The sequence below is a fragment of the Equus quagga genome, chromosome 14, assembly GCF_021613505.1.
Source record: "Equus quagga isolate Etosha38 chromosome 14, UCLA_HA_Equagga_1.0, whole genome shotgun sequence".
Lineage (NCBI taxonomy): Eukaryota > Metazoa > Chordata > Mammalia > Perissodactyla > Equidae > Equus > Equus quagga.
The window spans coordinates 38,214,147-38,238,443 of NC_060280.1; the positions used below are offsets into that span (position 1 = coordinate 38,214,147).

Here is a 24,297-nt window from a genome sequence, read left to right on the forward strand (position 1 = left end):
TCTTGAGAGTCCAAGAAATCTTTCTTTCGACTCCTCGGCTCACCGACCCCGCATCAATAGGAATAAAATAAAAATGAAGGAACTATATTAAATATAAAATATTTCTCCAACAATATAGGTCTAAAATTCCTAATGAGGTTTTGTTTTCATTTTCCATATTTTAATTTTCCTACCTTATTTACATAATTTCATCTGTTCTGAAAAACATATCAACAACAAATTTGGGAAACTGTATTGCCCTTTCTAAATTCAGGGTTTTGGACATCATATGACAGGTGGCAACATCATGATTCACTTAAGCCTTAAACTAGAGCAAGACTGAAAACTCTGCTTTGAAAGGAGCTGAAATCAATTGTCTAAGCCTTAATAATGAGAGAAGCACCTCCAAACATATTGAAATTAGGCTAAAAGTATAACAAAGAGGGGGGAAGTTTCCCCACTGAACACAGATAAGGAATGCATTGAAAGTTATTTCTGATCTGATTTCTATGGATCAATAGCTTTAAGGAAGATATCTCCCATCTGGCAAAATAGCTTCCAGAAGACTGTTATGAATTAAGTTATAGTCAAAAGTGGGCAACTGAGAAAGAGAAGAGAGCAATAAAGGACACTAACATGTGTTTCTGAATGATGTTAGAAAATCAGCCTCCAGAGTTCTTTGGGCATATCACTGAACAAATGAGAAACACAAACAAGAAACCTAAAGAATACACAATTCTTCCTATCTGAATTGCCTTATAAATCTTCAAATCACTTTCTGGGCCTTCCCTAAATTGACTGGTTTAGAGCATGTGACAGGAAAGATGGTGAGTGACTCCCCAGAGAGAAGTCCAAGGTTTATTACTCATAGCAGTGGTTCTCAAATTGTAGCATACCTAAGAATCGCTTAGAGGGCTTATTAAAACACAGATGTCTAGGTCCCACCCCCAGCATTTCTGATTTAGTTGGTCTAGGGTGAAGCCCAAGAATTTACTTTTCTAACAAGTCCCTAAAGGAGGCTAATGCTGCTGGTTGGGGAACCATACTTCAAGAACTACTGGCCTATGAATGGGGTTGTTGAAATTTTCTCAAATTAATGCGGCCTAATGAAGCTATTCCTATTGTTCGAGATATATATCTATCACATAAATTTAAATTTGTGTGAGGCTCATTAGCTGTTGCTGGCTAAAATACTTTAATTATATTATCAGTGGGTCCTCTATTTATACAATATAATTTATTGTCTGCTATTGACAGTCATAGAATGATTAGACTTTAGATGTGGAAGAATCCTTAGGAATAATCTAATCTAATACCCTAATTCTGAAGATGAAGAAGCCAAAGTCCAGTGTCATGTTTATTAGATCTACACAGTTGTGATTTCCAAATTGTGATTTACTGTCAACAACCTTTGAAGAATGGCCTATGAACTAAACAGTTTCAACAACAGGTTCACACAATAATCATGACTCTTCTTTTGTTTGTTACATAATTAAGTTTTTTCTTAAGATAATTAAGAAATTCTCACTTTATGCTTATTTTAATTCAACCAGAACTTATTTTGAACAGTGACAAGTAGAAATCAGTCAGCAAAGCAGGAGCCTCTTCTTGGCCAAGTGATTTCCAGGGAAAAAAAATGTTATAGATTCTTAATTACGTAATATGGGCATGAATTCAAGAAAAACCTAAGAACTATTTGTAACAGAGTCCACCACCTCAATAAAATAAATATAAGACTTGCAATTCGTTTCAACAGAACGAAAATCTACTATTCACCAGGCAATACTAAACATGTTCATCTTCAGGATCTCATTAAAGTCTCATAACTAGCCTATCAGATAAAGAAACTGAAGATTTTAGAGTTTAAATAGCATAGGCTAGCAATATGTTTTCCCATGATAAAAACACAAAAGTTTCCCTAACATATTTGCCAGCACTTATTTAATTTAGCTGCTTGACAAGTTGGCACATTTGTATCCTACTACGGCCTGATGACTTCATTTTCAGGAAGCAAAAATACAAATATCCTCTTGGACAGTCAGGAAGTCTGAAGATTTGTTTTCTAAGTATTCATGAACCCAGTACGGATGTCCACTCTCCCTCTCCTCCTTTGGAGAAAAACAGTGCAGCTGCCAAATTAGATGACTTCCTTTCCTGGAAGCACATTTAGCATATTATAACAGTCTCAAATAGTTTAAATAACAGCTTACATGTTAAACGAAAACATTTTTCAGCAGAGGAGACAATGGTCTTTAATAGAAGTATTCTATAAACTGGTGACTAGTTAAATTTGTCTCTAGGTTCCACGATTTCCTTAAAAAGGGAAGGACAATTCACCATACAACCTTTCTTATTTTAACAAAATTCCTCACAGTAATGATCAAAATTCATAATTGGGATTGACTCAGAACTCTGTCCAAATCCCAAGACCAAGTCAAGAGCAGGAGGTTCAATCAATTGGCAATGCCAGAAAATCAGTCCTAGATATAAATGATACTCAACAGAGAAATTGTTCCTTTACTGACGTTTACCACTCATTGAGTATCAGTAGACATATCACCCTATATTTGAAGGCAACTTGCAGGCCTATGCAGCCATGAAGACTGTCTCTGCTTGCTAACAGAAGATTTAGAAGAAAGACAAGAAGAAACACCATTAAAGGTATATTTCAAGGAGTCTCAAAAAATCCAATTCCTGTGAAATAATCTCCCAAAAGAATTTTATGTATGCTTTAAATACTTAATCCATGTTCATAAAAATAATATTTGTGATTTATTTTCATTGTTTTCATGATTAAACTTGGTGTTTTTATTAATAAAGTGGAGAATGGAACCCCAATTTATATCACTGGGCCAAAGCAAATAAAGATCACTTTGTGACCACTGATCAGAAATAAATTAAATCTGAGTTGCCGATTAGTAAAATACTTGTACTTGGAAATACACATACTTTCCCAGGACTCAAGTTCTTCTTGATTTCATCATACAAAGCACTATAATCTCTTTAACATTACTCTGTAGATGATTGATTTTGATTTCCTATCTTGAATAAATACACATGATGACAATCATAAAAAGAAGTATGGCTGAAGTAGTTTTCAGATTGCTTAGGGGAAGGTATTGCCAAAAAAAAAAAAAACCACACCCCAAGAGGACCAGAAAACCACTACCAAAGTGTAGTGTGACAGTTTTTTAGAAGGCCTGAACCAGACAAGAGAAGTGAAGTAGCTTACAAAATGGTTGTGTGATCACCAGCAACTTAAAAATATACATCAAAACACAGAAAACAAAATTCTCAAAATGAAAACACACAACTATTCAAAATGATACACAGTCCATCTCAGCTCAATAACAGGAAGACCCAATACGCTGACCAGGCCAAAGCCAGAAATTAGGTTATACGCCACAGAGTACAAAACATATCTTGCCCATTAAACACAGAAACAAAGAAAACACTCTAACACTTACACTTGTCTTTTTGTCAGTTGCATTCTCAAAACACTGATTGTCTTTATTTTGCTCAATACATGAAGCATTTTCCTTTGGTCCACTGCAAACTGTAAGCTAAAAAAAGTTTAAAAAATCAATACTTTTTGCTTTCTGCAACATGAATTAAATGTTTTTCAAAATTTTAACATGCACATTAAAATATCTGAGACCTGAATAAATATTATTAGATATTGCTTATCGCAGTTTTAGAATATGAATGCACTGTCTAATCCATCTTTCTATTGCTCCCAAAGAGAAAACATAAAATGGGACAGTTATTCAAAGGCAAGTTTATAAATTTCAAAGCTTTTCACCAGGGAGTGTTGAACTTGGATTATTCAAATGTAAATTGAAGATCTGGTAAAAGCTGAACATGGTTAATGGGAAGATCAAGATAGAAGGGTTGATTTCATCTTATATCAGTTCTCATACTCACAGGAATATCTACTCTATGGTACCTGTTAGAGCCTCAGAACAAGCAGAGGCACTGAGTGCCTTTGTTCTGGACTATCTTTCAAGAATCTTTGTATAATTACAGCTTTGAATGATAGAAATAATGTCTACTTCCAGAGCAAAGGATAGGTTTGCTTACTGACCATTGTAAAAGATTTGTGTTCCCTAAATTGAGAAATGTTATTCTCCATTGTGTGTGAATGTATCACTTGGCCATCTTTGCATCGATGCCATGTAGGAATTGGGGCTTGAGGAACTGGTTCAAGAAAATGCTGTGTAGAGGTAGAGTGGAAATAGATCCCAAAGTGAAGGGAGCAATCAGGGATCCTGTCCTTCTTGAGATCTAAGGCTGGGAGAGCCCCTCTCTGCCTCCTGCTGCACACCAGTGGAAGGTGGGGGCTTGGGGTTCAAGACGATGATGTAGGAAGATCCTGAACTCAACTCTTCCCATGGACATACTGCTACATGTGAAACAGTTTCCTTTTAAAAAAACCTAAGGGCTGGCTGAGTGACAGTTACAAATTGGGCAAAAAAAAAGAAAATCACACCAGAGCAGGTAGGAGAGGCTGGAACACAATCTTGCCATAAACCCCACCCCCAGAGTGGGGACCTACGACCTCTTGGAACTCAAAACCCAAGCTTCTCCCTGAGGAACAGAGGGTTCATATCCCATATCAGGCACCCCAACTTTTAAGACATGCACTTGGGAGATGAGCCCCCAAAACATTTAACTTTCAAAATCAAAGAGGTGCCAGGCCCAACACCCACAAGACAGTAGAGATCTGAGAAACACCTCTTAAAGGGTTCATGTGCTTGGACTCACACACCCCAGGGTCCAGCTCAGAGGCAGACTATCATGCCCAGACTTAAAGTGAAGGAAGCTCATTTGCTTATATTAGAACCTTGGCCTGAGGGCCAAGCATCCAATTTAACACACACATCTAAGACCCTACTGAAACACTCCAGGGACAGAGGCTGGCAGGTACCATCTTTGTGCTGTCCCTTTGCTGTTTTCCAGAGCACCAGTATCTCCCAAAAGGGAGCCTTTATACACATCTGGTGCCCCAATTTTTGTGGCTGCTTCCCAGGGGGATGCCTCTTGATTGCCTGGCTGTGGAGGTGAGGGGAACTTGCATTCCTGGTCACATTGGACTGTAATAATCAGTATCATCCAGAAAGGAGCTCATACACCTGTCTAGAACCCTGATTTTTGTGACTGATGCCAGGGGGCACCTCTACATGGCCTGGCTCTGGTGGCCAGGGAGGCTTACACTTGTGGGTCCCACAGGACAATAACTAACAAAAAAAGAGTTTTTAAATAGCTACCACCCCGAGGGTACAGCAAGAGGCAATAGACCTAGGAGTTCAGTCTTTCTATAAAGGAGACCTATTTTGCTAATCATCATGACTGTGGCCTGGGAAGGCAGGCTTCTAAGGCATCTAGGGGCTGACTGTAATCCTTTCCAGAGACCTCAGAGAGCAGCGCTATCTTTGAGCTCACCCTCTGCCTTGCTCCAGAGCACCAGTGTCTCCTGGAGGGGAGCTTTACATGTATCTGGTGCCCAGGGGCTACCCCTTGGATCACCTGGTGCTGAGGGGTAGAGGGACTTGCATTCCTGGGTCCCATGGGACCATGGCAATTGTAGCAAAGTGGCTTCTTTCACAGAAAGACTGGAGGGTGTGCCAGACAGCAAACTGAGGCACACCCTCCAGTCTCTCTGCAAAAGAAGCCACTTTGCTTGCCATGGAGCTTCAGACTGAGGGGCAGGCTTCAGTTTTGGCACACATTGAGTGGCCTATGGAGCTACTTTAAAGGAACAAGTCTATGGGTGCCATCTTGTCACTATCCCTTAGCCTTGCTTCAGCTCACTGGTATCTCCCAGAAAGGAGCTTATACACTTATCTGGAGCTGCGAATTTTGCTATTGCTACCCAGGGGACTCCTCCAGATCACCCAGCTCTGGTAGCCAATGGGCCTTGTGCTTGCAGCCTCACAGGACTGTATATATTTGCATACTTTTAAAAGCTGCTGCCTGAGGCTCTGGCTTCCAGTCAGCCAGAATCTAAGTGCTGAGATCCTCCCCTTTGGGACACTGACAGGTCTTGGCACATCCTCAACCACTGGGAAATATTAAAATATAATAGGCTGCTTGGACAAGCACAGAGGTTCAAGAGATGACTAAGAGGTGGGGCAGGGCTAAAGGAAAAGGTTCATCTCCTACCCAAGGCCACTCCTTCAAGACTGGCAGAGGGGGTTCTTTCATTACTGTATAGAAACCAACAGAGAGAGTCAATCAAAATTAAGAAAAAGGCCTATGTTCCAGATGAAAAAAATAAGATAAAATCTCAGGAAAAAAACCTTAATTAAATGCAGATAAGTAATTTACCTAATAAAGAGTTCAAAGTAATGGTCATACAGATGCTCACAGAACTGGGGAGAAGAATGACTAAACACAGTGAGAAGTTCAACAAAGAGATGGAAAATATAAGGAAGTACCAAATAGAAGTTATAGAGCTAAGAATACAATAACTGAACCAAAAAATACTCTACAGTCATTCAATAGCAGGTGATGAAGCAGAAGAAAGGATTAGTCAACTGAAAGACAAAGCAATGGAACTCACCCAATCAGAGTAGCAAAAGAAAAAAGAATGAAAAAATCTGAAGATAGTTTAAGAGAGTTATGGGACCACATCAAACAAATTAATATTCACATTATAGGGCTCCTGGAAGGAGAATAGTGAGAGAAAGGGGAAGAAATCTTATTGAAAGAGATAATGGCTGAAAACATCACCAACTTGGGGAAGGAAATAGACATCCAAATCCAGAAAGCCGAGAGAGTTCCAAATAAGATGAACACAAAGAGACCCACACCAAGACACATTATAATTAAAATGTCAAAAGTTAAAGACAAGAAGAGAATATTAAAAGCAATAAGACAAAAACAACTTGTTATGTACAAAAGAACCCCTTAAAACTATCAGCAGATCTTTCAGCACAAACTTTGCAGGCCAGAAGGAATTGGCCCTATATTCAAAACGCTAAAAGAAAAAACTTCCAACCAAGAATGTGCTACCTAGCAAAGTTATCATTCAGAACTGAAGGACAGATAAAGAATTTTCCAGACAAGCAAAAGATAAAGAAATTAATCACCATCAAACTGGCCTTATAAGAAATGTTACAGGGACTTCTTTAAGCTAAAAGGAAAGGGTGCTAATTAGGAACAAGAACTCATATGAAAGAATAAATCTCAGTGGAAAATTAAATATATAGTAAAGGTAGTAGATTAATTACTTATAAAGCTGGTATGAGGTTAAAACAAAAAAGCAGTAAAAGTAACTTTGATTACAATAATTAGTTAAGGGATACACAAGATAAAAAGATGTAAAATTACAGGCTGGCCCAGTGGTGCAGTGGTTAAGTTCACACGTTCCACTTCGGTAGCCTGGGGTTCGCTGGTTTGGATTCCAGGTGCAGAAACTCTGCATCACTCATCAAGCCATGCTGTGGCAGGTGTCCCACATATAAAGTAGAGGAAGATGGGCATTGATGTTAGCTCAGGGCCTGTTTTCCTCAGCAAAAAGAGGAGGATTGGTGGCAGATGTTAGCTCAGGGCTAATCTTCCCCCTTCCCCCCCAAAAAAGGATGTAAAATGTGACATCGAAAACATCAAATGTGAGAGGAAGGAGTAAAAATGTTGAGCTTTAGAATAGGATCAAACTTAAGTTATTATCAACTTAAAATAGACTATTATAAATATAAGTTGTTATATGTAAGCCTCATGGTAACCACAAAGCAAAACCTGTAGTAAATACACAAAACATAAAGAGAAAGGAATATCAGCATACTACTAGAGAAAATCATCAAACCACAAAGGAAGAGAGCAAGAGAAAAAGAAAGTAACAGAGAGAAATTGCAAAAACAGCTAGAAAACAATTACCAAAATGGCAACAAGCACATACCCATCAATAATTACTTTAAATGTAAATGGACGAAATTCTCCAATCAAAAGACATAGAGTGGCTGAATGGATAAAGAAACTAGACCCATCTATATGCTGTCTACAAGAGACACGTTTTAGATGTAAAGACACACATAGACTGAAAGTAAAGAGATGGAAAAAGATATTCCATGCAAACGGAAACCAACAGAAAGCTGGAATAGCTACAGTGATGACTGTAAATATTTATACATTCGACATGAGAGCACCTGAATATATAAAACAAATACTAACAGACCTAAAGGGAGTAATAGGCAACAATACAATAATAATGGGGATTTTAATATCCCACTTACATCAATGGATAAGTTATCCAGACAGAAAATAAATAAGAAACATCAGCCTTAAACAACTTGTTAGACCAGATGAAATGAACAGATATTTACAGAATATTCCATCCAAAAGCAACAGAAAACACATTCTTCTCAAGGACACATGGAACATTTTCCAAGATAGATCATATGTTTGATCACAAAATAAGTCTTAATAAATTTAAAAGGACTGAAATCATATCAAGTATATTTTTTTACCACAATGGTATGAATCTAGAAATTAATTACACAAAGCAAATTGGAAAATTCACAAGTATGTGGTGATTAAACAACATTCTACTGAAAAACTAATGGATCAAAAAAGAAACCAATGGAGAAACCAAAAAATACCTTGAAACAAATGAAAACAGTAATGTAACATACAAAAATATATGGGATACAGCAAAAGCAGTTCTAAGAGGGAAGTTCATAGTGATAAATGCCTACCTCAAGAAACAAAAAAAGTCTCAAATAAACAACCTAACTTTACACCTCAAGGAACTAGAAAAAGAAGAATAAACACAGCTCAAAGCTAGTAGAAAGAAGGAAATAACTAAGATTAGAGCAGAAATAAATGAAATGGAAACTAAAAAGACAATAGAAATGATAGATAAAAATAAGAGGTGTTTCTTTGAAAAGATAAACAAAATTCGGAAATCTTTAGCTATACTCACCAAGAAAAAAGAGAGAGAACTTAAGTAAATAAAATCAGAAATGAAAGGGGAGATGTTACAACTGATACTACAGAAATACAAAGGATCATAAGAGACTACTATGAACAATTATATGCCAACAAATTGGACAATCTAGAAGAAATGGATAAACAGGTAGAAACATATACCCTACCAAAAGTGAATCATGATGAAATAGAAAATCTGAACAGACCGATTACTAGAAGGAGATTGAATCAGTAATCAAAAACCTCCCAACAAACAAGAGCCCAGGACCAGATGGCCTTGCTGGTGAATTCTACCAAACATTCAAAAAAGAATTAATATTAACCATTCTCAAATTCTTCCAAAAAATAGAAGAGGCAGGAACTCTTTCAAACACAATTTATGAGCCCAGAATTACCCTGACACATAAACCAGACAAAGATGCCACATAAAAAGAAAATTACAGGCCAATATCCCTGACGAACACAGATGCAAAAGTCCTCAACAAAATATTAGCAAACCAGATTCAACAATACATTAAAAGAATCATATACCATGATCAGTGGGATTTATTCTAGGAACGCAAGGATGGTTCAACATCCTCAAATCAGTCAATGGGATATAGCACATTAACAAAATGAAGGATAAACATCATATGACCATCTCAACAAATGCAGAAAAAGCATCTGAAAAAATTCAACAGCCATTTATGATAAAACTCTCAACAAAGCACATATAGAGGGAGCAAACCTCAACATAATACAGGCTACATATGACAAGCTAAGAACTAACATCATACTCAACAGCGAAAACCTGAAAGCTTATCCTCTAACATCAGGAACAAGACAAAGATGTCCACTCTCACCACTTTTATTCAACATAGTATTGGAAGGCCTAGCCAGAGCAATTAGGCAAGAAAAAGAAATAAAAGGCATCTAAATTGGAAAGGAAGAAGTAAAACTGTCACTATTTGCAGATGACATGATATTATACATAGAAAACCCTAAAGAATCCATCAAAAAACTGTAAGAACTAATAAATGAATTCAGTAAAGTTGCTGGATACAAAATCAGTATGCAAAAATCTGTTGTGTTTCTTAACACCAATAACGGAAGAGAAATTAAGAAACCAATTCTATTTACCACTGCATCAAAAAGAATAAAGTACCTAGGAATAAATTTAGCCAAGAAGGTGAAAGACCTGTATGTTGAAAACTACAAGACATTAATGAAGAAATTGAAGAAGACACAAATAAATGGAAAGATATTCCATGCTCAAGGATAAGAAAAATTATTATTGTTAAAATTTCCATACTACCCAAAGTGATATACAGATTCAATGCAATCTCTATCAAAATTCCAATGGTATTTTTCACAGAAATAGAACAAACAATCCTAAAATGCTTATGAAACTACAAAAGACTCTGAACAGCCAAAGAAATCTTGAGAAAGAAGTACAAAGTGGAGGCATCATGCTCCCTGATTTTAAACTATATTACAAAGCTATAGTAATTAAACAGCATGGTATCGGCATAAAACCAGACAGATAGATCAATGGAACAGAATAGACTGCCCAGAAATAAATCCATGCATATATGGTTAATTGATTTACAACAAAGAAGCCAAGATTATACAATAAGGAAAGGACAGTCTCCTCAATAAATGGTGCTGGGAAAATTGGACAGCCATATGCAAAAGAATGAAACTGGACCATTCTCTTACACCATACACAAAAATTAGCTCAAAATGGATTAAAGACTTGAACATAAGACCTGAAACCATAAAACTTGTAGAAGAAAACAAAGCCAGTAAGCTCCTTGACATAGGTCTTGGTGATGATTCTTTGAATCTGACACCAAAAGCAAAAGCAACAAAGGCAAAATAAACAAATGGGACTACACCAAACTAAAAAGCTTCTGCACAGCAAAGGAAACCATCAACAAAATGAAAAGGCAACCTATTGAATGGGAAAAAGATAATTGCAAAACATATGCATATCTGATACAGAGCTAACATCCAAAATATACGAAGAATTCATACAACTCAACAGCAAAAAAAAACCAATCTGATTAAATAATTGGCAGAAGACCCACATAGATATTTTTCCAAAGAAGACATATAGATGGCCAACAGGTACATGAAAAAATGCTCAACATTGGTAATCATCAGGGAAATGCAAATCAAAACCACAATGAGATAGCACCTCACACTTGTTACAATGGCTATTATGAAAAAGACAAGACATAACAAATGTTAGTGAGGATGTGGAGAAAAGGGAACCTTTGTGCACTGTTGGTGGGAACGTAAATTGCTGCAACAACCATGGAAAATAGTATAGAGGTTCCTCAAAAAAAAAATAAAACTAGAACTACCATATGATTTAACAATTCAACTTCTGGGTATTTATCCAATGAAAGCAAAAACACTAATTCAAAAAGATATATACACCTCCATGTTCACTGCAGCATTATTTACAACAGCCAAGATAAGGAAACAACCTAAGTGTCTACTGATGAATGAATGGATAAAGAAATTGTGGTGTAAATACACACACACACACACACAATGGAATAATATTCAGCCATAAAAAGAATGAAATCTTGCCATTTGCAACAGCATAGATGGACCTTGAAGGTATTATGCTGAGTGAAATAAGTCAGACAAAGAAAGACAAATACTGTATGATCTTTCTTACATGCAGAATCTAAAAAAAAACGGAAGGAAAAACAAAGCTCACAGATACAAAGAACAGCTCGGTGGTTGCAAGAGGTGGGAGTGGGGGGTCAGAGAAATGAGTGAATTTACTTATTTTTAGTTTAAATAAATTGAATAAAAATTTTTAAAAAATACTGTTTAGGTGCTGCTATAGTTGCAAATAATACAGTCCTTTGTCCTCATCCTAGGAGTCTTCTGACAGTATCCATAAAACTGTGGCAGAGTTCTTGGCTTAGAAGTAGGGTAAAAATCTTAGACCTTTCACAGTTGATAGTTGCAGTGACAAGGATAAAACGCTGACAGAGTAATGGTTTTCTGGAAGAGAAAGGATCAGGGACTTATAGCCTGACGAGAGGGATTTCTGGGACATCTCTGGGAATTGGTAGCAAACATGTTGACCAAATTCTAAGTTCAACTGCATAATAATGGTCCCCTACATTTTTTTTTTTTTTTGAGGAAGATTAACCCGGAGCTAACATCCACTGCCAATCCTCCTATTTTTGCTGAGGAAGATTGGCCCTGAACTAACAGCTGTGCCCATCTTCCTCTACTTTATATGGGGGATGCCTGCCATGTCATGGCTTGATAAGAGATGCAGAGGTCGGCACCCGGGTCCAAAGTGGGGACCCCTGGGCTGCCGAAGCCGAGTGTGTAAACTTAACTGCTACATCACTGGGCTGGCCCCAATCATCCTCCACTTTAATGGCTGTTAATGAAAAGGAATTTACAAAGTGGTTGCAGGTCAAGTACTGAGAAATAAACTCAGCTTAAGAACAACTTAGAATATAAACAAAATGAAAAATGAACTTAGCATTATGTATGTTTGCATAACCGGATAAGACAAATCCACTCAACAAGATTTTAAGCTCCTTGAAGGCAATGAAGGTACTACTATCTTTGTATCTTTTATGTGCCTCAACAAAATAAATGAGCATAGATATTTATTGAACTATTTAATTACACAATGTTTACACTGTGTCCTGACAAATATTTACCAACTTGACTTTAAATGTATTCATCTTTTATATATACCAGAAAAGTTTCTATTTAAAAGAATCTTAGAGCGATTTTTTTTAAAAATCTGTAATTCTTCTGTAAGGTAAATAAGCACTCAAATGACTTAATTGTTTTGTGGATTTATTCGTTTGGTTTTTAAACTTATTTTACTTGTTCATTTCTTTACTTATTTATGGTATTTTGCTAGAACCTGGAATTTTTTTCTTTGAAAATTAATGTCAGTACTGGTGCGCATAATGCACAAAATCTGTGTCTTTTCAAGAACCAAAAGTCTTATAAACTCCAAAAAGTGAGCGAAACAAGCTCTGCAATGCCAGGCCACTGGGAAGCGTTGCCCTCTGCCATCCTCTATGAATGTGAACTGCACAGATTAGCCCGGGGCCCGTCCTAGCTGTTCTCTGGAATAGTCCAATCCTATTAATATTTTCTGGTCTCTACATTTATAAAGCACCTAGTTTTACTTCAGTTTGTAATAACCTCTTCAGATATAAGAAACCTTGCAAACTACAGAAGCAGTGTGGTTTGCACTGTGAGACTGAATACTCTTTCAAGTCATAGCCAACAAAATGTTGCTGCCTTACAGACTCTACCTCAGCATTACAAACAACAGATGAATTTAAACAAAGTTGTTTCTTTTACCGAGAGAAGAGTAAACTCCCTTATTATAGCCCTGGAGATAAATTCCTCAGGGTTTCTTGAAAAGTTGGACAGGGAGAAACAAAACTAGGTACTACCTAAGAGGTTAAAAGAAGAGAGGACCAGTTTTCAAGAAAGGTCCTCAGCCTATTCATTGATTCAACAAACATTTATTAAATTCTATTACATGCGAGGCATTGCACTAGGTGTTATGGGGAAAGCACAAATAAGATGTGGTCTATAACCAACAACAACAAATTTAATGTAAGAAAGGAAATAAGATATATACCAAACTCATTATAAAATTAGGTAGAAGGCTTTGAATGTCAAAAAAGTACAGATAAAGTGCTCTGGAAATTCATAGGTTCAGTTCAATAAACATTTAAATAATGCTTAGTATGAGAGACCTTTAAGGAACTCAGAGGGAAGTACATGAGACAATTATATAAACTGATCATCTCAATTCAAGTTTGAAGTATTAGAAACATGCAAAGAATGCCATGGTAAAACAATTTGAGACATTAGCAGGGCCATAGAACAACAAAACAAAATTAGGTAGCTACTGAACTACATTTATTTGGTGTTGCTGAAGCGTGAGGCAAGGAGTTGTAAAAAATAAAATAGAAAAGGCAAAGCGGAAGCCAGTTTAGGAGGGTCCTAGACATTAAGCCAAAGAATTTAGATTACTTCATAAAAAATAGGGAAACAAAGAAGGGCTAAGGGTAGAGAAAATGGGGAAGAAGTATAAGAGTCAAAATGGAGAAATATTTTAAAATTAAAAGCACACATTTATTTATTTATTGTTTTATATTTTTCCTTAATTGTAAAATGCATTTTAAAATAATTTGAGGCTTACAACATGTTGCAGAAATAGGACAAAGAATATCATGTTCCCTCACACACATTTCCAAAATGTTAACATTATAAATAACTACAGTACAATTATACAAATCAAGAAAATAACATTAATACAATATTATTATCTAACACATAGACTTTATTCAAATTTTACCAATTATCCTGCTAATATCATTAGTTTTTGGTCCAAGGCCCAATCCAGGATCATTTATTATACTATTTTTCATGTATTTTTAATTTCTTTTAATCTGGAACAATTACAGTCTTCCTATGTCTTTTAAAACCTGGATATTTTGAAGAGTACTGAACAGACATTTTGTCAAATATTCTTAATTTGGGTTTGGCTAATATTTCCTTATGATTAAATTCAGGTTATACATATTGTACAAAAGTGTGTTTCCTAGTGTGCCATTATTAGAAGGCACATGCTGTCAATTTGTCCCATTGACTGGTAATGTTACCTTTGATCACTTGGTTAAGGTGGTTCTGCCAGGTTTCTCCACTGTGAAGTTATTATTTTCCTTGAGTAATTAATAAGAATCTTGTAGAAGATACATTGAGTTTAGATAAATACCCTGTATTTCACCCACCTCCACTGACTAATTTTAGCATTGATTGGATATTCTTGCTTGAAACAATTATTAATATAGAGGTTGCCAGTGGTGATTTTCTAATTTCTTCATTCTTTCACACCTGTTAGTTGGCATTCGCCTATAAGGAAGAGCTTTCTCTTGTCCTTCATTTGTTTAACTCATTCACATATTTTCACCAGTACAAACTCATGGATTTCCATTCTATTGTATGGGTTATAATGTGTTACTATATTTATTTTGTTGTTCAAACTGTCCCAAATTTGGCCATTTCGATTCCCTTCAAGTTGGCCCCTGTGTCCTTTTGAGATATCTCCATTAAGTTTTGAGTACTTTGTTTCTTTCTAGCAAAGTGAGATGTTCCAAGTTTATTTTGTACTTTCTTTCTTCACCCTAGCCTTGGAATCAACCATGTCTCCAAGGAGCCCTGTTCCATTTGGTGGAGAATGATATTTAGAAGCCAAAATACGAGGCCTAGTTGTGTTCACTCTTACTGAGTATCATTGCTTCTAGGCCCTCTCAACAGACAAAGCCAAGAAATTATATATATGTTTATACATGTATTTATATTTACATATATATAAAATATATGTGTGTACATGTATATATAAAGAGAGAAAGAGACGTCTATCTGAACTCTCTGCTTTGTATTATCCACAATATATTTATTTATTTAATCTTTGAAAATTCATTAAGTAGTTTTGAAAATGCTAACTCATAGCCTTGTGGCAAAAAAAACTAACTAAAGGTTCATCTTTTTACCATTAACCTTAGTGAAGATAGTCAAAATCTGTTTTTCAAAATTAATTATGTTGATTCTTTTCTCTCCTTCAAAGTGCTTATATCATTCATTTATAATAGTTATGCTCATTTGTTTGTTTGTGCTCCATTTTGTTGTGATTTTTTTATTATTTATTTGTTTATTTACTTATTTATTTATTTTTATTGTGGGCTCAGCCTCCATGGGGCCTCCATCCAGAAGCCTCTACAGCCTCCAATTCTGGCTCCTCCTCTGGCTCTGGCTCTTGGTTCATTTCTTTTTTTTCATCATATATTTGCTTGCAAGCAGATAATGCACCATGAACATTCCTCTCTATTAATGAAAACCTTTCAGTGTTGGGGTCCATGTTTTCAAACTTTTTAAGGGGTTTGTTGACCTTTTTAACATCCATTGTAGCCCATGTGAAGAAACCAATCCAACATACCGAGCAATAGAATCAACCTGTGGAGTCCATCGGTTCAACCAGGAGCTGGAGGCCAGAGCTGGCCTTGATCATGGACAGCCACGAGGCCAGGCTCTACACATCTCTGTCTTCCACCTCAGGGTTCCCAGCATACTCAGAGTAGCTGTCCAGCTCTGTCCAGCTCCCTCCAGCTCACCAAGTGCCCCGGAACCCAGCGGCCAGCTGTTAGGTTTCCAGGGCAACCAGAGGTATCAATTATTCACTTTTTAAATGTGAAACACTAATGCAGTTTTAAAATTCACAACTATACAAAAGGTATCTTCAGAGAAGAGGTACTCTCCTCCTATTCCTTTTATTTCAATATAATCATCCTCTGTAAATAAAGAATATCGTTAATGTCTAACTTATTCTTCCTATTTTTACTCTTGCACAAATGAGGAAGTATATGTATCTGTTTTCATTTCTCCTTTCTTACATGAAAGATAGTATATTATAGACATTCTTTGGTGCTTTGCTTTTTTTTCACTTTAGCAGTATATCCTGGAAATAACTCTATATTAGTTCACAGAAATCTTTCTCATTTTTTACACACTTGCATAGACGTCAGCCAGACTTTTTCAAGGTTTACAATGACAAAGACTTCTGCTTCCAGCCATAATGGAGTACCTGGTACTGGATAAGACCAACTACCATAAACGACTACAAAGCTCGATAAAATATATGAAATAACACTTCAGATTTTTGACAACAGGCAATGCAGGACTGTAATTCCCTGAGAAAACAGAAACGTACAAAGTGAACCACACAATTTCTCTGACTTTCTGCCTGGAGGTACTTTCTGAACTGAGAAAGTACTAGAGGTCAAATAAAGAACAGAGGCCTCTCTGAGCTGAAGAGGTTGAGATCAGAATTCAGAGCTGCTAAAGGAGCTAAAATTTGCAGAGTTAGGGTACCAGAGAGGAGAAATCTCAGAAGAGAAGTTGCTCCAGAAATTTGCATAGAGTTTCTCTTAAGTCTTTGTCTTAATAAAACACTACTCATGCAGAAAGAAAGAATCTGCAATGCCTGGCATATAATAGCTACTGGGGGGCCAGCCCCAGTGGCCTAGTGGTTAAGTACAGTGCACTCTGCTTCGGCGACCTGGGTTTGGTTTACAGGCATAGACTTACACCACTCATCAGTGGCTATGCTGTGGCAGCTCCTCACATACAAAATAGAGGAAGATTGGCAACAGATGTTAGCTCAGGGCGACTCTTCCTCAGCAAAAAGAGGAAGATTGGCAACAGATGTTAGCGCAAGGCAAATATTCCTCAGAAAAAATAAAATGAAATAGCTACTGGGGAACTATAAGCTGAATAGAGATTCCAGAGGTTGAATATTGCTGAGAGATATGTTATCTGTCCAGCCAGAAGGGAGAGACAATACTCAACACTCTAGGAATTCAAATTGAGGACCTAGAAAAGCCATGCCTTAGGAATAGAACTACCCTGTACTTACAATAATGGTTATTCTAGAGCTGTTACAATACAGCTTTAAAAACAAGCCTTGCAAGGATTATGCTTTTCTGTCAGTAAATTAATTGCCTGCCAGAAGAAAATGCAACATTATTTAAAGGAGGATAACAAAATCCAAACTCTCAAAATAAAGAATCCATAGTATTCAGCATGCAATCAAAATTTACTACTCATGCACAGAAGTAGAAAAATGTGATCTATAACCGAGAAGGGAAAGCCAAATCAACACAAACATATCCAAATATGTCAAAAACATTAGTTAACTAATTTTAAAGATTTTAAAGCAGCTATGATAAATATGTTTAAGAATTTAAAAGAAAAATTGAACATAATGAGTGAACAGGTGGGAAAATATTAATAGAGAAAGGCAAGTATAAAAAAGAACCAAACAGAAATTCAAGACCTAAAAAATTCAATATACAACACAAAAAATGCTACTGAATGGGCTTAGCAGGAGAATGGCTACTACAAAATAAAATATTAGTGAATTTCAAGATGAGGCAATAAAAATGTTTCACAGACGAAAACTAAAATATAAACATTTAAAAAGACCTGCAGGAAAATATCTCACAGTCTACTACACATGTAATTGAAGTTCCAGAAAAAGAGTAAAGACAGATTGGGATAGAAAAATATTTAAAGAGATAGTGGTGAGGTTTTTCCAAATATGATGAAACATGTAAACCCAGAAACCCAAAAACTTCAACAAACTCCACACAGGATAAACACAATGAAAATTACACTCAGGCACATCAAAGTCAAATCAATGGAAACCAAAGATGAACAAAAAACATCTTAAAATCAATCAGTAAAATAGATACATTACAGACTAAAGAAAAATAATACAATGACTGATGATGTCTAATCAAGAACAAAGGAATTCAGAATTCAATGGAAAGATATCTTTAAAGTACTGGAGAAAAAGAAAAAAAATTCCTCTCATTCTGCAATTCCATATCCTGTAAAAATATTCTTTACAAAAATGAAAGCATAATAAAGAAATTTTCTCATGAGAAAATTTGAAAGAGCTCATCATGAAAAGACCTTAACACAAGAAGTATTAGAGAAAGTTCTTTAAGCTGAAGAAAGATGACACAAAAAAGATCCTCAGATCTATGCTAGGGAACGAAGAGTACAAGAAATAATAAGTATGTAGATAAACAATTTTTTCTGTAATATCTTAATTTTTAAAAATTTCTTTAAAGCAAAATAATAACAATATATTAGGGGGTTTACAGTTTGGTTAAAAGTAAAATGTATGACAATAACGACACAAAGAATAGTCAGCGTTCTGTGGTAAATGGAAGTATACTGTTGTAATATTCTTACATTATATGTGAAGCAGGAAATAACTCAGTACAGTCATGAGTCATTTAATAACTGGGATATGTTCTGAGAAATGCATTGTTAGGCAATTTTGTCATTGTGCAAACATCACATAGTGTACTTTCACAAACCTAAATAGTATAGCCTACTACACACCTAGACTATATGGTACCAATCTTATGGGACCACTGTTGTATATGTGGTCCGTCATTGACGGAAACATTATTATGCAGTGCATGACTGTGTGATAAATTAAGGACATTTATTGTAATACTTAGGGCCACCACTGAAATATAAAGCTAATAGAGGTGATAAAATGGAATTCTAATAAATATTAAGTTAATCCAAAAGAAGGTAAGAAAGGAAAAGAAAAAATGCCATCATCATCATCATTATCACTAGTAATAACATCTTTGTAGAAAACTAAGTTGGCCTTACTATAGAAATTCAAATCTTACTCCACCAGTGATTAGAATAAGGGAAAAAGAGAGAACCATGGGAGGATAACCAGAGAGTAAAATATTAATGAACGAGAACTAATCTGGACCTAAAATCTAAAAATTATTTCCTCATTTGAATTTGTGAATTTGTCAATTCAACTAATATATATTAACCACCTACTCTATGCCAAGTGTAAGAGAATCACTGTTCAATATAACAGGGCCACTGCCTTTAAGTTGCAGACTGCTTAGTTGAGAAGATAGAAACTAAACAACTGGTTACAGAACTCTGATAAAAGCTGTGAATAATTCTGCTGAGAAAAGAGGACAAGTGTCAAGAAAATTACAAAATGTCTTATTAAAGAATGCCTAGAACATTTAATAAAATGCCCCAGATAACACTCTACTTACCAAGCCTATCAAAAAATAATAAAATAAATCAAAGCAATGTTAGCAAAGGTTTGAGGGAGAGGTATTATTCTTCATAGCAGATTTGAATACAAATTGGTACAACAATTCCGGAGAGTTATTGGGAAATATCTTTTAAAGGCCTTGAAAATACAGTTACCCATTGACCCAGTAACTTTACTTATAGAAATATATACTAAGGAAATAGAGATGCACATAAAATGTATGTACCAGAATGTTCATTGTAATTTTATTAATCACAGTGAAATAACCTTTATGTCTTAAAATTGGAGAAAACATAATAAATAATAGTTATGTTTCCTGTCAAGATGACCCAGTGAATTTAATTTACATCACACTCCTTCTGTTCTAAATACCCAACAATGATAGCTACTGTAAGAAAGTGGGAAAACAAAAGGTATAGCTAGGATCTAAAACAATATAAACATCTCTGTGGATCAGAAATGAAACAAACATTCAGTGCAGTAAAAAGAGTATCTACAAAGACTAGCTCATTGCCAGGAATAGAGTCAACCGGAATGCTGGCTCTACAATTTTGTGAACGCCCCTACATTACAATGGAAAAGAAATGAAACACTGTTATAAAAACTGGTAATGGACTAGAAGCCCTAGAGGCCAAATGGAAGGTAACCACAAATTCCATATAGAAATTACTTTCCATAAACTTATACTGGTAAAAATAAATGAATAAACAAATAAGGGAGAAAGGAAAACTCTTCCTTAAAGGAAAATGCCAATTAATAAGTATAAAAGAAGTGAAGGAATTAGAAAACCACTAACTGGTAACCTCCATAGTAATAATTGCTTCAGGCAAGAATGATCAGTGAATCCTAAAATTAGTGGATGGAAGTGGGTGAAACATAGGATATTGATCTAAACTCAAAGTATCTCCTACAAGATTCTCATTAATTACTCAGGAAAAATAGCAACTTTACACTGGAGAATCTGAAAGCTATCTTAATCAAGTGAACAAAGTTAGCATAATCAGTGGTTGGACAAATAGATATTTTAGATACTTTCTGAAATCATGTATTGAGAAGGACATATCTCTTTTGTAGTTCTCCTGCCAGAAATGCACGATCTGAATTTAATCATAAGGAAACACCAGAAAAACCCAAAGCGAAGACTATTTTACAAAATAAATGTCCTCTGATAGAAAAAGCTTTTAAAGAACTGGCCCAGACAAAGTGAAGTATGTACTCAGACAAATGAAAGTAAAACTGAAAATCATCAGAGATAAAGCAAAACTTTTAAGAGCTGCAAGACAGGAAAGACTGATTAACTACAACAACAAAAAAAAAAACAATAAAAATAAGCAGGTTCTCCTGAGCAACAATAGAGACCAAAACACAACAGAATGTATATTCACAGCGCCAAGAGACAATAACTGCTAACCTAAAAGTTTATATCCAGCTAAATTATCATGCAAAAGTGAGAGTTCAGGCATACAAATACTAAGATAATTTAACAATCAAGACCCTTACAAAGATAATTATTAAAGGACATACTTTCGCAAGAAGAGGGATCTCAGAGGAACACATAAGTACATGGATCAATGGTGAATCCAGAAATTAATAAAATAAATCATAATTCTAATATGCCATTGATTTTAAATAAAAACTAATTTTTATGTTCAAATAAGGATAATAAGTTAGGAGATTGGAGTGTTCAATAAGTTAAGGTATATTAAGGTCTTTGACATATTTGAGAGACAGCGTACTTAATACTTTTAGATTTTTTAGAGTAATTTATAGATTATTATGTATGCCAAAAAGATAACCAATAAAAGAATGGAAATACAATCAGAAGTTTCTAAACCAGCAGAGGAAAAGATAAAAAGCAAATACAGAAATATTTTCAGTACAATAGGAGACACAAATGGATGGATAAGGTAGAAAGAAAAAGGATGGTCAACAAAATAAAACTATGTTCTAAAATGACAGAATAAGTCTAAATATTTGGGGACTGACAATAAATGCAAATGAACTAAACTTACCTATTTAAAATAGATATCAGACTGGACAAAATAAATGTTGATGACAGTTAATATTTATTGACTATCTCCAGATGCTTTATGAGGATTTACTCATTGAATCATCACAATAATCTGTGAGGTCTGTATATCTTTGCATCCATTTTATAGACAAAAAAAATTGAGGCTTAGAGAAGTTAAATAAATTGCCTAAGAACACACAGCTGATAGGAGGTGGGGCTTTTTCCCGCCATGTAGTCTCACTCCAGAGTCCATATTCTTAGCCACCGTTCTATTCTGCAATGACTCAGTATAGTCATATGATCAAATGTTAGCTATCTATTAAAGATTATGCTACAGAAGAGTCTTTAAGGACATAAAACTGCCAGCAGAATTATTTTCAATGAAAAAAAGTATTGTACAATAGAATATTCACTAACGATATTTAACGTTTGTTAAAAAGAAAATATACATATACTCAAATACTGAGAAGAAAATCCACCAAAATATACTTGTGATTACTTCTGGATATTGTGATAGTAGATGACATTAATTTTGTTCTTTATATATTTCTATACTTTCCACAGTGAACAACACTGTATGTTATTTTTATTAAAGCTTTCTTTAATGAGCCTGTACAGTGCCTGGCACAAAGTAGATGCTTCATTAATGTTCAAGGAAGAAAGCACAACCGCAAAGTCCTCTCATTAAGTAAAGATGAGTGCAAGCTACAGAAATGGGGATGTTGTGTGACCTGCCTATCAACACTTAGATCCTAGGGACAGATAAACTGTACCTTCTAGAAGATACGGCAAAGACCTGAAATCCTTACAAGCTGCCCTCTTGTGTTACTTTCAGGATCTGATTTTTTGATCCAACCCTACCTGTGGCTTCAGAAGAAGTCTGAAAATAAAGGCCTTAGTGGCCTTACCTGTAGAATGTGGTTAAATATCAGCACTAAACAGAGCATAGAACCTAGGAATGTTAGAGCTGCAAATATACTCATGGAAATTGCCACCTAGAAACTAGCTCTCTCACTTTTACACATCAGAGAAAAAGACAGAAGCAAAGAGATTTGTCCAATTTTACAGTTTCATAGGAAACAAATTCATTGGAATTCGGTTTTCCTATCTCAGATAAAGAAACTGAGGCTTATTGAGGTTGAATTACTTGCTCCAAATTACTCAGCTACCAAAGGGGAGGGCCAGGATTCTAATTCAGTTTAATCAGACTCCAAAATCTATCCTTTTTCTGAATTATAATCAAATAGACAATTGTTCAATGGAACATTATTTGATTGATAAATCTATCAAACATTTTTGCAATAATTTTTATTCACTTTAGTACTTCCATTTTACTAGCACTAAAGGAGAAATAATTGATGTCTCTTTTATGCTTGTTTTTCTTGCTACTTGAAAATATATATTTTTTAATTATTATGATTTGCATACTATCCCTTTAAGGTTTTCCCTGTGATCTCTTTCCTTTATGAAAGCAGGTGTGTCATAGCATTGCACTTCTCCTTTTAAAATTTAATTTTGCTTCTATCTCCTTGTTATTTTTCCCTGTAAACACAGCACACAAACACACAGCAATAGTAGCACTCACGACTTGGCAATAGCCCTTTGCCTGCATGCCTAATGTTGTTTTCCTGCCTCCCTGGTGCCCCTGATTAAACATATTTTTATATTTAGAATGTACTTGTAGCACAGCCACTTCCTACATGAAAGGGGGATTTTGTTGTGGTGGTGACTATTGTTTTTCAGTAGATAGAGCAATTTCCAAATCTCCTCACTATTAGTTTGATGGGGTTTTTTTTGTTTTTTGGGCTGAGGAAGATTATCCCTGAGCTAACATCTGTGCCAATCTTCTTCTACTTTATATGTGGGTCCCCAGCATAGCATGGCTGACGAATGGTATATGTCCATGCCCAGGATCCAAATCCTCAAACCCGGGCCATGGAAGCAGAGTAAGCCAAACTTAACCACTACACCATGGGGCCAGTCCCCTAGCTTGATGTTTTTAAGCAGGCTTGGTCCCGGATGAAGGATCCTAACTGAATGGAACAAAAGGTCATCTTCTCTTGAAGGCTTCCAGGAAATGTCTTTTTCCACAGTCAGTTCTGTACATCATGAGCATCCAGGCCAGGAGACTACATACTACTCTGTTCCTGTAGTTTTTTATTTCTCTCACTTTAGTGAAGTGGAACTGTGTATGGTAATGAAGAAAGTATGCATTCATAGAATGAGTGAGACCAAAATAGATTTTATTTTTCAAATACATTTTGTTAGTTGGTTAGACATGAAGGAATTAACATCTGTTTATAAAGTCCTAAGATCTATTGTAGGACCTATTCTAGGTACTCTACCTCTATGATCTCAAGTTATTCCTCATAAACATCTTACAAGGTACCTATCAACCCATTTTAATATGAAACTCAGAGTGGTCAAGTAACTTGTCCAAGGTCGCACAGCTAAGAGACGACGGAATTTGAATGCAAACCCCAGTCTGCCCTGTGCTGTTTACATTGAAGCACACTTCTCATCACAATCTGAATATATTAAAATAATTAAGTGGAGAAAATCATGCAATGAAAATTACCCTCTTTATTCAGCCTGCTACGTTGCAGTTCCTAAGAAAATACTAAACCAGTTAGTTGTTCTAGAATTGAACCATTTACTCTACAATTTTTAAGACACATGAACTGCCTTTTTAAAAGTATTGAGAGGCTTT

At 35.5% G+C, this 24,297-nt stretch overlaps 1 protein-coding gene across 2 annotated transcripts in view; it reads right to left on the reverse strand.

Moving 5' to 3' along the window:
* Positions 1–24,297, reverse strand: part of DLG2 (discs large MAGUK scaffold protein 2) — a 1,814,300-nt gene that overhangs the window by 1,448,534 nt on the left and 341,469 nt on the right. For both annotated transcript variants that reach the window (XM_046685982.1, XM_046685984.1), the window contains exon 4: positions 3,447–3,542. In XM_046685982.1, coding sequence (XP_046541938.1) covers positions 3,447–3,542 — 96 coding nt within the window. The remainder of the gene's footprint in view (positions 1–3,446; positions 3,543–24,297) is intronic.